The sequence below is a fragment of the Zophobas morio genome, unplaced genomic scaffold (genome assembly GCF_036711695.1).
Source record: "Zophobas morio isolate AGI-343-1 ecotype UQ-CSIRO unplaced genomic scaffold, CSIRO_AGI_Zmor_V1 ptg000004l, whole genome shotgun sequence".
In the NCBI taxonomy this organism is placed as follows: Eukaryota; Metazoa; Arthropoda; class Insecta; order Coleoptera; family Tenebrionidae; genus Zophobas; species Zophobas morio.
Genome location: NW_026972109.1, coordinates 12,435,861 through 12,449,055, shown reverse-complemented (window position 1 = coordinate 12,449,055; position 13,195 = coordinate 12,435,861). Strand labels below are relative to the sequence as shown.

The 13,195-nt window shown below is 31.6% G+C and overlaps 1 protein-coding gene across 5 annotated transcripts; it reads left to right on the top strand.

The window, feature by feature from the left end:
* Positions 1-424: 424 nt before the first annotated feature.
* LOC135141747 (very long chain fatty acid elongase 7) lies at positions 425-11,960 on the top strand. Of its 5 annotated transcripts, none has more exons than XM_064073148.1 (5): positions 425-530; positions 8,677-8,775; positions 8,823-9,010; positions 11,028-11,408; positions 11,503-11,960. In XM_064073148.1, the coding sequence occupies exons 2-5, from the start codon at positions 8,706-8,708 to the stop codon at positions 11,776-11,778; spliced, it is 915 nt and encodes a 304-aa protein (XP_063929218.1). In that variant the 5' UTR covers positions 425-530; positions 8,677-8,705; the 3' UTR covers positions 11,779-11,960. The 5 variants fall into 5 exon arrangements, with proteins under 5 accessions (XP_063929218.1, XP_063929244.1, XP_063929227.1 ...); XM_064073174.1 differs by lacking the exon at positions 425-530 and adding an exon at positions 4,023-4,302; XM_064073157.1 differs by lacking the exon at positions 425-530 and adding an exon at positions 5,640-5,732.
* Positions 11,961-13,195: the final 1,235 nt, after the last annotated feature.

The following is a 13,195-nucleotide window of genomic DNA, read 5'->3' as shown; positions in this document are numbered from 1 at the left end:
TCATTCTAAACATACTCGCAACACTGAATATTTTGGCCACAAAGAAGATGGGGAATACTGATTTGTAAGATGCAGGAAATACGCTAATAGAATGTTTTCTGAAGCTTCTTGAACCTTTTCTCGTTCTCGCCACTGACAAAATTGAAAATACTCTTTTTCGTAATGAATTTTAGATTTATCTGATAACAAATCTAATATGACGTTATTTACTGTTGTTGTAACGTGTTCAAGCACTTCAGAATCTCCTTCCATAACGAGTTTCTCGATGAAAAAAAAAAAATAAGCAACGTGTTGTCAGTGATATGGTAAAGCTTTGAATATAACTCGAATATTAGCGGCTGCGCTTCGTCACCTGACAACGTCCTCGACTACTATAAATCGCATAATATTCTAGTTACATTAATAGCTATATTTTGTACCCATAGTTTCTTTTTGTACGACCATTGCTTTTTCAATCATTTACCGTATAGGTTTCCATAGCAGTAAGTTCAGTTTACAGGTTGCTACGACTAACAACTAAGAGGCGAACGGTAAGTAAATTACTTATTGTTAAGCTGAACGGTAAGTTATCATGCATTCAAATTTTTTTTTATTTTAAATTCCATGCGTGTTCGACTTCGACATTTTCGCTTTTAGAATCACTCATGATTGATATTTTAAGCAAATAAATCACTCACTAATTGTCGCGGAAAGAAAATTAACTCGAAATCAAGCCAGATCACATCTAAATTGACAGCGGTCAAAATGGAAAGTGATTTTTAAAATTGTTGTTTATATTAATCGAAACCATAGTAACAAATTTTAAATTAAAAAACGACCTTGTTGATGTTTGATATAAATTCTTTCGCTTCGCTCCGTCTCCAAACTTTTGCCTTCGACCAGTAAACACCCCTTACTTAATATACTATTTCGGGTTTAATTAATCATTTTCATTGTTATTTCGAACTTTTATAGTCAAGTAAAAATATATATTTCGCTGAATTATGATATTTTTACCTCCACCGGCAAGGGATTAGATCTGTTTTTAATGATATTTTTGTGTCTTTAAAAGTAACTTTTTGAAAAAAAATTGTTCTTATGTCTGGGTTAAATTTAGTAACTGAGACGCATTGTACTGATGACCTCCTCCACCCCCTTTTTCGATTATTTCTCTTCCAGTTTTGTTGTCATTCTTTTCTTCAATGTCCGCGCATTTGTTACTATGTACCTACTTACTTTTTATGTTAGTTACAAAATTTTATGCGAATAACGTTTTATACATTTTTATTTCTCAAGGGTAAGCTAAGAAGTATTGCAATGGGTTACATCCGGTGAATGCCTACTTTCATGTTTTCTCGACATTTCATTGCCTCGCGAGTACGAAAAAGAGGTCTCGAGTTCCCATCTGTCTGTCAATATCGTATAGATGCTAAAACCGTAAAGAAAATTAGTCTAATCATCAGTGTCGAATTGTGTGGCCGGGACACCGGGAAATTTCCGATTTTTTTTATACAACACATTTTTCACATATACATCCGATTTTTAAGGTTATTTTTTAAAACCTTGTGGATTTCTAAAGATTTTGAACATCATTCCAATAATATAAAAATAAATAAAAAAATAAATAAAAAAAATCTTCGACGTCAAATTGGGCCTCTTTTCTTAACAAAAAAATGATAAAGCACATTATAATAAAATAAAAAAAATGTGGAATGAAAAGTAATATTTTACTTACTGCTAATTTGTCCTTTTTTTGGTATTATGTATATTTAATTTTATAGGATATTTTTAGTGGAGTTGTTGTTTTTTTCTTTGAAACGTAAAAATTTACTTTTAATGTTATTGAAATTAGAATCTTTTGAATCATCATTTCTGCATGTGTGATTCATGAATCCGTGTCGATTTTCACGGTAAACATCCAGATTTTTGGGGAAAAAAAATCAAAATTATATAACAACATTTTACAATTGAACTTTGAAACCTTGCAAGCTTTTTAAGTTTATCGTAAATATGGTAAATCGTTAATCAAATTTTTTTGTTTATGGCCTCCTAAAAAATAATTACGTGATTTTATAATTTTGCAGAACAAATATTCCTTTTTAAATTTTATAGAATGACATACTCCGTGTATATGTAATTTAAAATCTATGTTGAGTTTTTATCCTAGACATCGAGATTTTAGGGAAAAAAGTCAAAATTGTATTTTACAATTTACTTTAAAATTGCAAAAGCGAATGAAGTGAAATATTGCAAACGTTTCAAGTGTATAGGAAAGATGATAAATCGTTAATCAAAATTTGTGCATTATCTTACATTTTTGCCGAATTTCTTCAATTTTATGAGTGTTTTTGGGAAAAAAATTAAATATGAATCAATCAATCAGTCATTTCCTCTGCGTCGAGAATACAAAATCAACCAAATTTCATTTTCTTTTAGCCGCTGATGCCTGTAATCTGAACGTGCTAGTAATCGAATTCGGTTGAAGTATAAACACAAAATGTCGAAGTTAAGCATGTGTTGAGAATCTGACAATGTCTACATTTTAGTAGTTAGTAGTTATCTGCTTTAATTTCATATTTATTACATTTTTAGTTAATAGAGGTTATCACAATATGAAAATTGCAAAATTAAATTTTATAATTCTTTAAAGAAGCGGTTTGTCGGATTATACTTCAAGGGCGAAGCAAATTCTAGTCTACGTTGTACACCAAAATGAGCTGCCTTTCAGTCTGAACCATAAATTAAAACATGCTATTATCTATCCATGGTGTTTTAGTAAATAAGTTTTTATGTGCTAATTTTAATTAAGTCGCTAAGTTTGTGCATAAAAATGCACCAATTATAATAGACGTCACACATTGTTAACAAAAACGGCTAGTCTGCAATTCTCTGCATTCATTATTACCTAATTATTATTCAGGAATTAACACGAATGATTCTTTAGATACCTAAGTGACAATTTTAATATTTAACAGACTGCACCTTATGTTAATTGGTGATTAAAACTAGATGATCCTATGGCCAACAGAATCACAATATGCTAAATCTACGATGTTTTATGAGGAATAAGAAGATCTAAAACCGAAAGTTGTGACGAGTGATTTCATCCATAGACGACGTTATGTGAGTGTTTAAAGTAAGTGTGTTCCACTTATAGTGAAAACTAAGAAAAAAAAGCATACTCAATAGAGGAGTATGACTTATAATTAAAATAATGTATATATTTTTGGCCGATGAGTTAATTAGATTTAGTTTTAATTTCCACAAAACCGAAAACTTCGACACTAACATGTTCTGTGTTGTGTCAGGACGTAAATTACTGAAAAGTGGTATTGTATACTTTTCATATTTTATATCTTTACAAAACACAATTTTATAATTGTGAAAATTGTAGACTGAAAGTCATTTTAATTTGTGGTGTAGATAATCAAATCTAGCACAAATTACAACTTGCTTCCATTTGATTAAATAACTTGTCTCGTTTGAATTTTGGGTAACGCGGATACGAGTCGTGGCTGTTATATAACTAAGTCTAAATCAGTGGAAATCGCAATGTGTTTTTATAATTGAGGATTGGTAAGTAAAGGTTGTTGTTGATAATTCAGCTCGTTGTAGACAAATTTTTCATGGTTGCTGCTAGTAGTAGTAATCAGTTTTTCATGGTTTTTCCCGTCAGCGAGCTATGCAGCCAATAATACTCTCGCAACACCAACTACATAACTGTCGCAGTTGCAATCAAAATGAACCAGTTAAATTATTTTGCATAGTAAACTTTAGGAGCTTCAGGAAAGCAATCGCCACTCTTATTAAAAAGTGGCCACTTTGATTTCATAGCAACACGTGACAGGTGGTGAAAGCTCATACGTTGCAAAATATTTACATCACGAATTCAAATATGAAACGGTCAAAATTTAGTCAAATTTTGTTGAATTTTTACAATCGTTACAACAATAGATTGCACGTCATTGTGCAACAGATTGTTTGCGCCACTTGCATTAAATAGGACTTTCTTAATTAGTTCAAATGTCACTCTTTGTGTTCCAGTGAACTCAATCAAAATTATGTTAACCTGGCCTTAAAGCTTTTTGCCAAAGTCTGGAACAATATAGCGATTAAACTGGAGCTCCAAAGTGTGTTACTGTTTCTAGAGGTGACGAAAGTTCTTGTGCAACGCTAATAATAATTGAGAAACGAAAAAATCTGCCTATTAAGTTAAAGGCTACACTGTGGTGATGTGGTGCGTTTTAATATTTGTTTAATTTGAGAACTATTGACAGTGAAACTTTGGGAACCTAAACGTTCTTGCTGTGACTTTTTTATAAGGTAATTACTATAGAAGGTTTCTATGTCAAAGTTGTAACATAAAAATACCTATAATTTTAAAACAATTACGATTTCTGGAAAACGAAGCATGCAAACTGTACAAAAAATCGTTGGAATTTTACGCTTATTCAACTTTATTGATATTGAAATAACATTGATCTTGAACTAATAGTAGCCACAACCTTACCGACTACGAAGCCACTTTATATTGGTAATGGCAGCCTCAGAAGGACAGTTTTGAATGTACTAAGAGCTCGTTCGTCTATAATTAAGATAATCATTAACACAAATTACTATATTTTATCGAAAATAAGTTTTATTAAATTGAATTTTTGTTACTACATAAATACAAGTCTTTTATTTATATCGTTTCACAGCTCACAAAATACAAAAATGTCCTTGTTTGTTTGAAACAATTTTTTAATAGCAACCCGGTACATTGACATTTTACATGCAAATACGCAAATGGTGAAGTTATTAACACATAAACCGAAATTTGTATATTCATACAAATATGAATACAATACTACAAAAATGAAGTTGTTAGTATACATACATCATACAAATATGTATACTAACAACTTTATTTTTGTATTCACTAAACTGTCTGAACAAATGTGTTGTGCCAATAGCAGGTAGAATCCCGTACCGTCAAACATTTAAAACTCACATTTCATAAAAAAATATTGTACAAGTAGTAGATATTTTTTGTTTATATTTTCACTGAAAACTTACCGGCAGAGGGTGCTTTTAATAGCACTAGCTCCTCATAATCGTCATAAAATTATAAAGTTTTAGTGGTTAGAAACTGTTTATACGATTTCATTTCTATAAAGAAACAATATCAGTTTTATTCATGTCGCCCAAAAATATTTTTGCGAATATCTCCCCGTTTTTTGCAGGTCTCGCCTTCGGCTCGTTCCCACAAATGCGCGTCGTTTCAACCATTGTCATCACAAAAATTGCAAAATATTTGTGTGTTCACGTTTCTCAAAAATTTTGTAGTTAAAAAAAGTATTTTTGCAATCAAATTTTACAAGTTTTGCTGACAAACGAGTTATGTAATAAGTGAACTCTGAAATTTTAGCAGGCTTTAACGTTTCCTTCTTAGAAATGAGATAACATGTGGCAAAAAATTGGTGCGTTGTTTTAGAAATGTTTTAATGTTTGATCTTACCCACGTCTCAAAAATTCAGACTTATGTTAAAACGTTTTTTGAAACAGAAAAAAGACTGACGCAAATTTCGAGTCAGTATGCAAATGTATTAAATGTTAATGATGCAGTTAATTTATTCCTTATTCCAAAAAGTAAAACGCCATTTTATTCAAAGATTTCGGAATAAATTGACTTCTACATAAAAGTTGATATTTTACACAGAACTCGATAAGAAGCACACCTAACACAAACATTGTTGACGTTCAGAAACGAGGTAAGTTTTCATTTTTTTTTAAATCTATTACCATTCACTCGGAATGTGCACAAACGACTTTTGTAATGTATTGTAATGTATTTTTTTTCTAAAATTATCAACTCTGTGCAAATTTTACCTTTCGAACTACAAGTGCTTTAGTAAAGAATGAAAATTAAAAAAAAAAATAAACAACAACGAATGCTCAGCTCGCCATATTAAAGCTGTATAATTTTAAATTTACTGTATGAGTGTGGTGTTTACATTTTCTTCACATCTAAGTACTTAGCGGTGTCGGCATGGCTGTGGTGAATGACAAGTTTAAAAAAAACTGATGCAATACTCATCCATTTTAATCCATTTAGAGCTTACGCAAAATTTGTTTTGTTTTGTGTTGTAATAAACTAGATTTCGCTCTACACTCATTCCATTGTTCCACAAAATGTGTTAATATTTGTTTTAAGTCGAAAGCCCAATGTCACCTATTCCTAACATTTTTTTTCAAAAATAAAAATGTTGTTTACCTTGGCGACCGGACACAATTTGCACCTATACAGCTATACAGCAACAACAATTTATATTTGGATATGTAAATCAATTTTCTTGTTGTTCACACCAGTATACAATTTTTCTAAAAACTAAATATTCTTGGTCGTCTTGTGCTCGTTAAATTCACAAAAATTCATAACAAACTAAATGTAATATTCGTTGAGAAATAGTTTGTTATTACATAAAGACGTTTTTCCTGACGTGTTCATATATAAACCAAATCCGTGGAATGTTAGTCAGTTTACTCGATATATTACGTCCCGAACCTCTAGTTTGTAGTGCGGTTATAAAAGTGAAAGTTAGCAGATACCTAATATTTTCGTTAAACCGAGGAAAGTTTAATGAAGCAGTCGAAGTGTTAAGGAGTGTATTAAAACCTAATGCTAAAATCGCCCTCTTGCTCGCGTTTCAAAAAAGTGTACAGTGTTAGAAATTAAGCGACTAATTAGCGATTGTTCTTATGCCTAATAAAACCTGATTTGTAATGAGACTAATTTGTAATAAATAATTGTTTAGTTCGAACGTTACAATAGATACTTGCCACCACGCATTTTGGATTTATTTTCGGAGAAATTCATGTCAGGTATGTTAGTTTCTTTGTTTGTAATCAATCATCATGAAATTACAACTTTAGACCGGCTATTAGTTCGTTAAATACATAACTGGTAATCTTCTGCAATTAGTTTTCGTGATTAGGAAGCTGAAAGTGAAGAAGTAGGGTAACATAAGCTTTGAAGTTCGTATACAGTTTTAGTATACATTGTGTGAGCGTGCTCATCAGCTGTGATAAGTGATAGGTGCCACTAGTGTAACTCAGTACAAAGCAGTGTTGTTTTTTTTTTAGTTTGAATTTATTTTATTTTTGAAGTATCTTCTGATACAACAGTTCTAGGAAGGTATACACCATTCGTCCCACTTTTTTTTGGCACAAATGTTACTTCTTTTTGTATTCGTTTCGTAACATTTTATTTTATGTTTTCTCTTACCGGACCCACTTCACGTTACGTCACAGCTAGAATATTTACTTTTAAAAATTTTCTAATGCAGAAAGTGATCTCAATCGCTAACTGCATGTTTTTTAGCCAATTAAGTTGTAATTTTAGTCGCTGTTTCTAATGTACCAAAAATCGATCACTTAGTATTTTAACGAGACACTTTGTTGAATATGATTTAACAATTCAGGTATCATAGATCTCGATTCAGTGATGATTTATAATCTATTACATTCCTATACGTCCATTACCTAACGATTTTTAGAAAAATGTGTTTAATCATTGAAATACTAATCAGACTTCCTGTAATTGTAAACACGGTTTTATTAAAAATCCACTATCTACTGAATTATCATTACTGTTACATTTTTTACGTTAATATGGTAAATTGCAGTAGCTCAAATATTTTTTCTCGAATACTTTTTAACGACATCCCACTTCGCACTTGATCCAGACTAACTAAGTCATTCAAAATTTCAGTGAACGGAAGTATATCAGACTTTGTGGAAAATTTACTATTTTTCTCCTATTGAATAACATGGAATGTTTAATCGAAATAATGATATTAAAAAATACTAAATTACATTATTTACACAACAGACAATAAAACCAGGTAGTGTTCTACAAATGAAACGAATTTAATTCATTACTATGTGCATAATACATAACGTGCCATGTTATTAAGTAACGAGACGCTTCACTCATATTTTTTTAATGTTTGATTCATTAGTAAAAAATAAAAGACGACTAACTCGGAAATGATGAAAGTAACGCATTTTCATAATTTTCATTAACTGTATTTTTAATTCAACCTTAAACGAATAATGTTTACACAAGGTGAGGTAAAATGTGCCACACAATATCACGCTTATGTAATGGTCTAGTTAATTGTAAGACAAAATGCTAATTAGCCGATATAATAAGGCAAGGAAATTTTACTCTCTCTTTCAAGATACGGTCACTATTACAGTTATTACGGTTTGGTCGTTACAAATTCGTTATTACTTCGCGCCAAAAATAAAAAATTACCGTGTGTTAGATTTGGTGCTAAATTGCAAACCGAAAACATATATTTTACGTTTCGTTACATAACTTGTTTTCTTTGCTTCGTAATTATGCAACTTACAACTTGCTAAAAAAGTCGTCATTACTTATAAATAAAGCTCCGAAATAGCGTCATGATTTGTTACAAATAACTAAAAGTTCGTTTAATACATGACGTTGAATAATGATAATCAAAAACGCTATTATACGCAGGGCGAACAATTCGAATTTCAAAGCATATTTAGAATAGACTTTCGTCCTTCGAAAAAACGACCTATGATTCTATTCAAATTGTCTTTATAAGTAACCCACAAATTGGTCTAAAACACTACTGTCTCCCATTCAACGCACTTAATCCTTATCCACTGGTTTGTTTTCAGACCTGTGAGTACTCGAAGGAGGCGAAAGAATGTCGAACGTCACCGCTGATAGAAACCTTCTCATGGGTTACTACCATTATCTCTTCAAGGAAATTGGAGGTAATTGCCTGGCGAAAGTTTAATACGAATAAAAAAATTTTTTTTAGATCCTCGGACGAACGACTGGTTTCTTGTAACACATCCTGTAGTTTTTCCTATAGTTGGCTTCTATTTATATTTCGTCACAAAACTAGGTCCCAAATTGATGCAAAATCGGCCAGCGTTCGACTTTAAGTATACCTTAGTAATCTACAACGCGCTTCAAGTGGTTGTGAGCACATGGATGTTCTGGGAAGTAAGTAGAAGTGATTTTTAGTTTAAAAAAATCGATTGACGGAGTTCGTATGATTTTCTGGTTTGGGTAGTAATATTAATTTAAAAAAAGACAAATATAGTGACAATAAAAAAAAACAGGATTAAAGACAGCCATGAACTTTGGAAGATTTGTCTTTGATTATTGCATTTTCTAGTCAAACCTTCAGAAGATCATCACTGTCTTTGATCGTATTTTTATTAATTAATTAATTTATAGATTATATATTCCCTCTAAAAAACTTTGGAACATGCAGTATATCACGTACAAAAAAATGGAAATGAAAAATTCCATTGTAATACAGTGGTATGTGAACTATGTTAATTTAAATTCAGCAAATTTCACTTAAAGTTTTATTTAGCTAGCAATTAACGACATGTCATAATTCGAATTTAATTACTAGGGTAATTGGTAAACAACACATAAAATCCCGTTACCTCAAAAATTAAAGTACATTTTCTATATACTAATTCTACGTAAGTTGAATTTAACTCTTTACCAAAAAGCAAATAATTTTGACACGTAATCGTCTTTAGAATATTTCAAAATTTCAGTCTATGTGTAAATTCAGTATTTAAATTGTGTTTTAATGAAGCTAAAATCCAAGCCATAGCTGGCCGATTTAAGGAATGTGTAAGTCGAACTTTAGAAAAACAGTGTATTGAATAGTCACAGAGAAATGCACAAAAGTGAGACGCACAAATATACACTTTTTCAAGACATATTAAAAGCTTCATTTTCCACTAATCATGTTGCCTAATTCTAGTTTCGTAGGGGCGAAATGGGGTTATCGTATTTATCGGTTTCTGTCTATTAAATGCCTGTTTACACTTATAAAGGTTGGCTGGTACGAAAGCCATAACTGTATCCTGTATGTAAAATCGGTAGGATAATATATTACCTTACCGAAATGTTAATTGTCAACATTTGTCAAGGAATTGAAAAGCAATGAATGTCAAAAGCAATAAATGTAAGTAACTTTACCGGTTTTATTTAAACTGTTTTAATGCGTGACTGGCTACATTTTTAAAATTATAGGACAATACACCCTCTTAAAAACGTAAAAACATATTTTAATATCAAAATAACTCCATAAAAATTGCTTTAAACTTATTTAGACAGAACTTATCCCACACCTGAAGTCAAATGTACAAATTCAATTAGAAAAAAAAATGTCGACGAGGATGGGATTCGAATTCACGCGCGTAGAGGTCAAGTTGCTCAAATTCAACACCTCAATTGACCCGGCAATGACCTTCTTGACCCCACGTGCGTGAGATATTGGTCACATGAAATGCGTAAATATTGCATAAACATGTTTGCCAAATACAAATGATTAAAAATCAAGGCGGATTTATAAACCACTGATGTAGCAGTATGTTACTTTATGTAATTTAAACAGTTTTTTATTATTTACAGTAATTTTTCAACTATTCAGTTTTCGTGATGTTGGCCAAGCGATTGAAGTGCCAGTAGCACGCAGTTGAACATTTTTTGCTGAGTTACAGGAATGTAATTAAATAAAGATACGATTTTCTGCATATCAGTTTTAAAATTCAGTTTTTAGTATTTATCTGAAATTTGTAACGTTAAAAGTTTTATAGACAGATCTTTTAATACGTAAATAATTTTTTGTGGCCAAAACAGACACAACCGAGTGACACTTTTTTTGTAAAATAGCACTTCCAAATTACTAAAAATCTCTCTTTAGTAAAAAAAAGTAACTTAATGGAGCAACACAGTTTTTTATTTAAAAGTAGCATAACTGGAAGAAAGAGACCCCACAAAACGAGACTGGCCACACGTTTCGGAGATAGTAAGAGGTGCTCGTCCTTGGAACCAGTATGATGAAAGACCGTAAAACTGCATCTAAAAACGAATTTTTTGCACCTTGTAAAAACCAAAATTACCATATTCGTTGTAGAAAGTTCAACCCTTAAACAGAAAACCAAACGAATTTAATGCACTGCATAACCAACCCCTTGAAAATTTTTCTCAGGCAGTCGACGTAGCTTTCTTTGACGACTACAGTTGGACGTGCGAACCAGTCGACTTCTCCCCTTCACCAAAAGCCCTTCGGATAGCTAGGGGGGTGTACGTTTTCTACTTGGCAAAGATTTCCGAGCTTCTCGACACCGTTTTCTTCGTCCTGAGGAAAAAGTACACCCAGGTGACTTTCCTACACTTGTACCATCACGCCGTCATGCCCATGGTCAGCTGGGGTGTCGTGAAGTACTTCCCCGGAGGTCACGCCGTCTTCATCGGGCTCGTCAACAGTTTCGTGCACATCATCATGTACACTTACTACATGTTGTCAGCACTGGGTCCTCACCTTCAAAAGTACTTGTGGTGGAAGAAGTACATCACGAATCTGCAAATGGTAATTGCTTCATTAAAGAAATTAGTGTCTGTTTAGAAAATATGCAGCGAAAGGTCCGTTTTCTCTTTTTCACTATTATTGTTGTTCTTTGCAGATCCAATTTTGTTTGGCTTTTATACACAGCAGTCAGCTGCTCTTCTACGATTGTGGGTATCCCAAATGGTCGATGTTCTTTACACTACCCAACGCCATCTTCTTCTACTATTTGTTCGATGATTTCTACAATCAGGCTTACAAATACGACAAAAAAATCGAGAATAAAGGAAAAGCTAATGGGTATCTTAAAGATGACAAGAACGGGAACACTCAGACTTGTGTTACTAATGGGAGAACTGAGCTGCAAAACTGGTATCACCCAAAAACACTCTAGTTAGTAATTTTGTTGTTTTAAGTTGTATATTTTATTTTGTGTTTATATTTGAACTTTAACATTTCGACTAGAATTCTTCAGTCGCGTATACATAACAAAAAGAATAATTATCCGAAATGTTCAAGTTTATAACATTTGTGATTATATCGAGTTTTTATAAGAATAAATAATTTTCTGACTTACTATTTATTACTAATAATCGATTTCAAATCTATATTCTTTACTTGAACGAAATGATGTTTAAGCTGTTCTTTCCTGGTGCTGTCATTCGACCGTAACAGTTTGATTCTACATATGGAAAAATCAAATGTTTTTTTATATTTCGTGATGACTAACTACTTATAAATTGCAGTATTCTGTTGGTACAAATTATAGTTCGGTGGTTTTACGCTTGAACAAGACTTTTATTACAATTGTAGAGTAGAGTTCATGATGTGGCAAGCAGTTTAAGTATATCGCTTAATAAATACCTAAACCATGTCTACACAACGTGCACATGGAAAGTTAGACTACACAAAGCATCTCTAAACAAGAAATGAATTTTTTGGAAAATTGCGAAATAGAAAATGTCTACCAATGCTGCCAAAAACTGTTTTTTCTCACATTTTACAAGTGAATGGTGGTTGTTAATTAGTTTGGTTATCATCTGTAATTAGAGCACATTTCAGTTATTCGTTTACGAATTTAAACGCATTCAAATTGTTGTCAAAAAATACAAATTCTTAGTGCGTAACTAATCATCAACTTCTCATTAAATCCTCATCATTTTGCATGTGAGTGTTCACTATTCACTTAATGTAATAACTGTAAATTGTTTCCAATTTCCAAAAATTACCAAATATTTTCTCTTTTCTAAATTTTCTCTTGAATGACGTCAAGTGACTATTTTTGTTTGGAAGAAAAAATCTATAATAATTTGCTTCCATTTCTAGCTCAGTGAGAACTGAATTAGACAATGAATCAGATGTGGTACATCTTTGTATACAAAGCTGCCTATCCTAAAATATTTTAGAGTATCGTAGCTATTTTCTCTTTCGGTTCGGATCCCACAGCATCAAGACCTGATTAAAGGTACTTCGTTTCTCGGATAACACTAATATCCAATTATATTTTTTATATTTCAAATTAAAAAATGCAAGACTAATATATAAATGCGATTTTTTGTATTTTTTTTAACATGTCAAGCAGTTCCGCTCACCTAGATATAAAGAAAGAGCACTTCCTGGAAATACTTACACCAATCTAAATGATATTAATACAGATCAACCTAAATCTCTTAAAATAAATACTACAGTGTCTTTAACAAATATAGGATCGGTTAATTATTTTAAAGAATATTCATTAATTAAGCTTGTGAATGTACAATATAGTTTTGTTAATTTTTTGATTAAAGTGTCTGAAATACAAAGTTGAATTT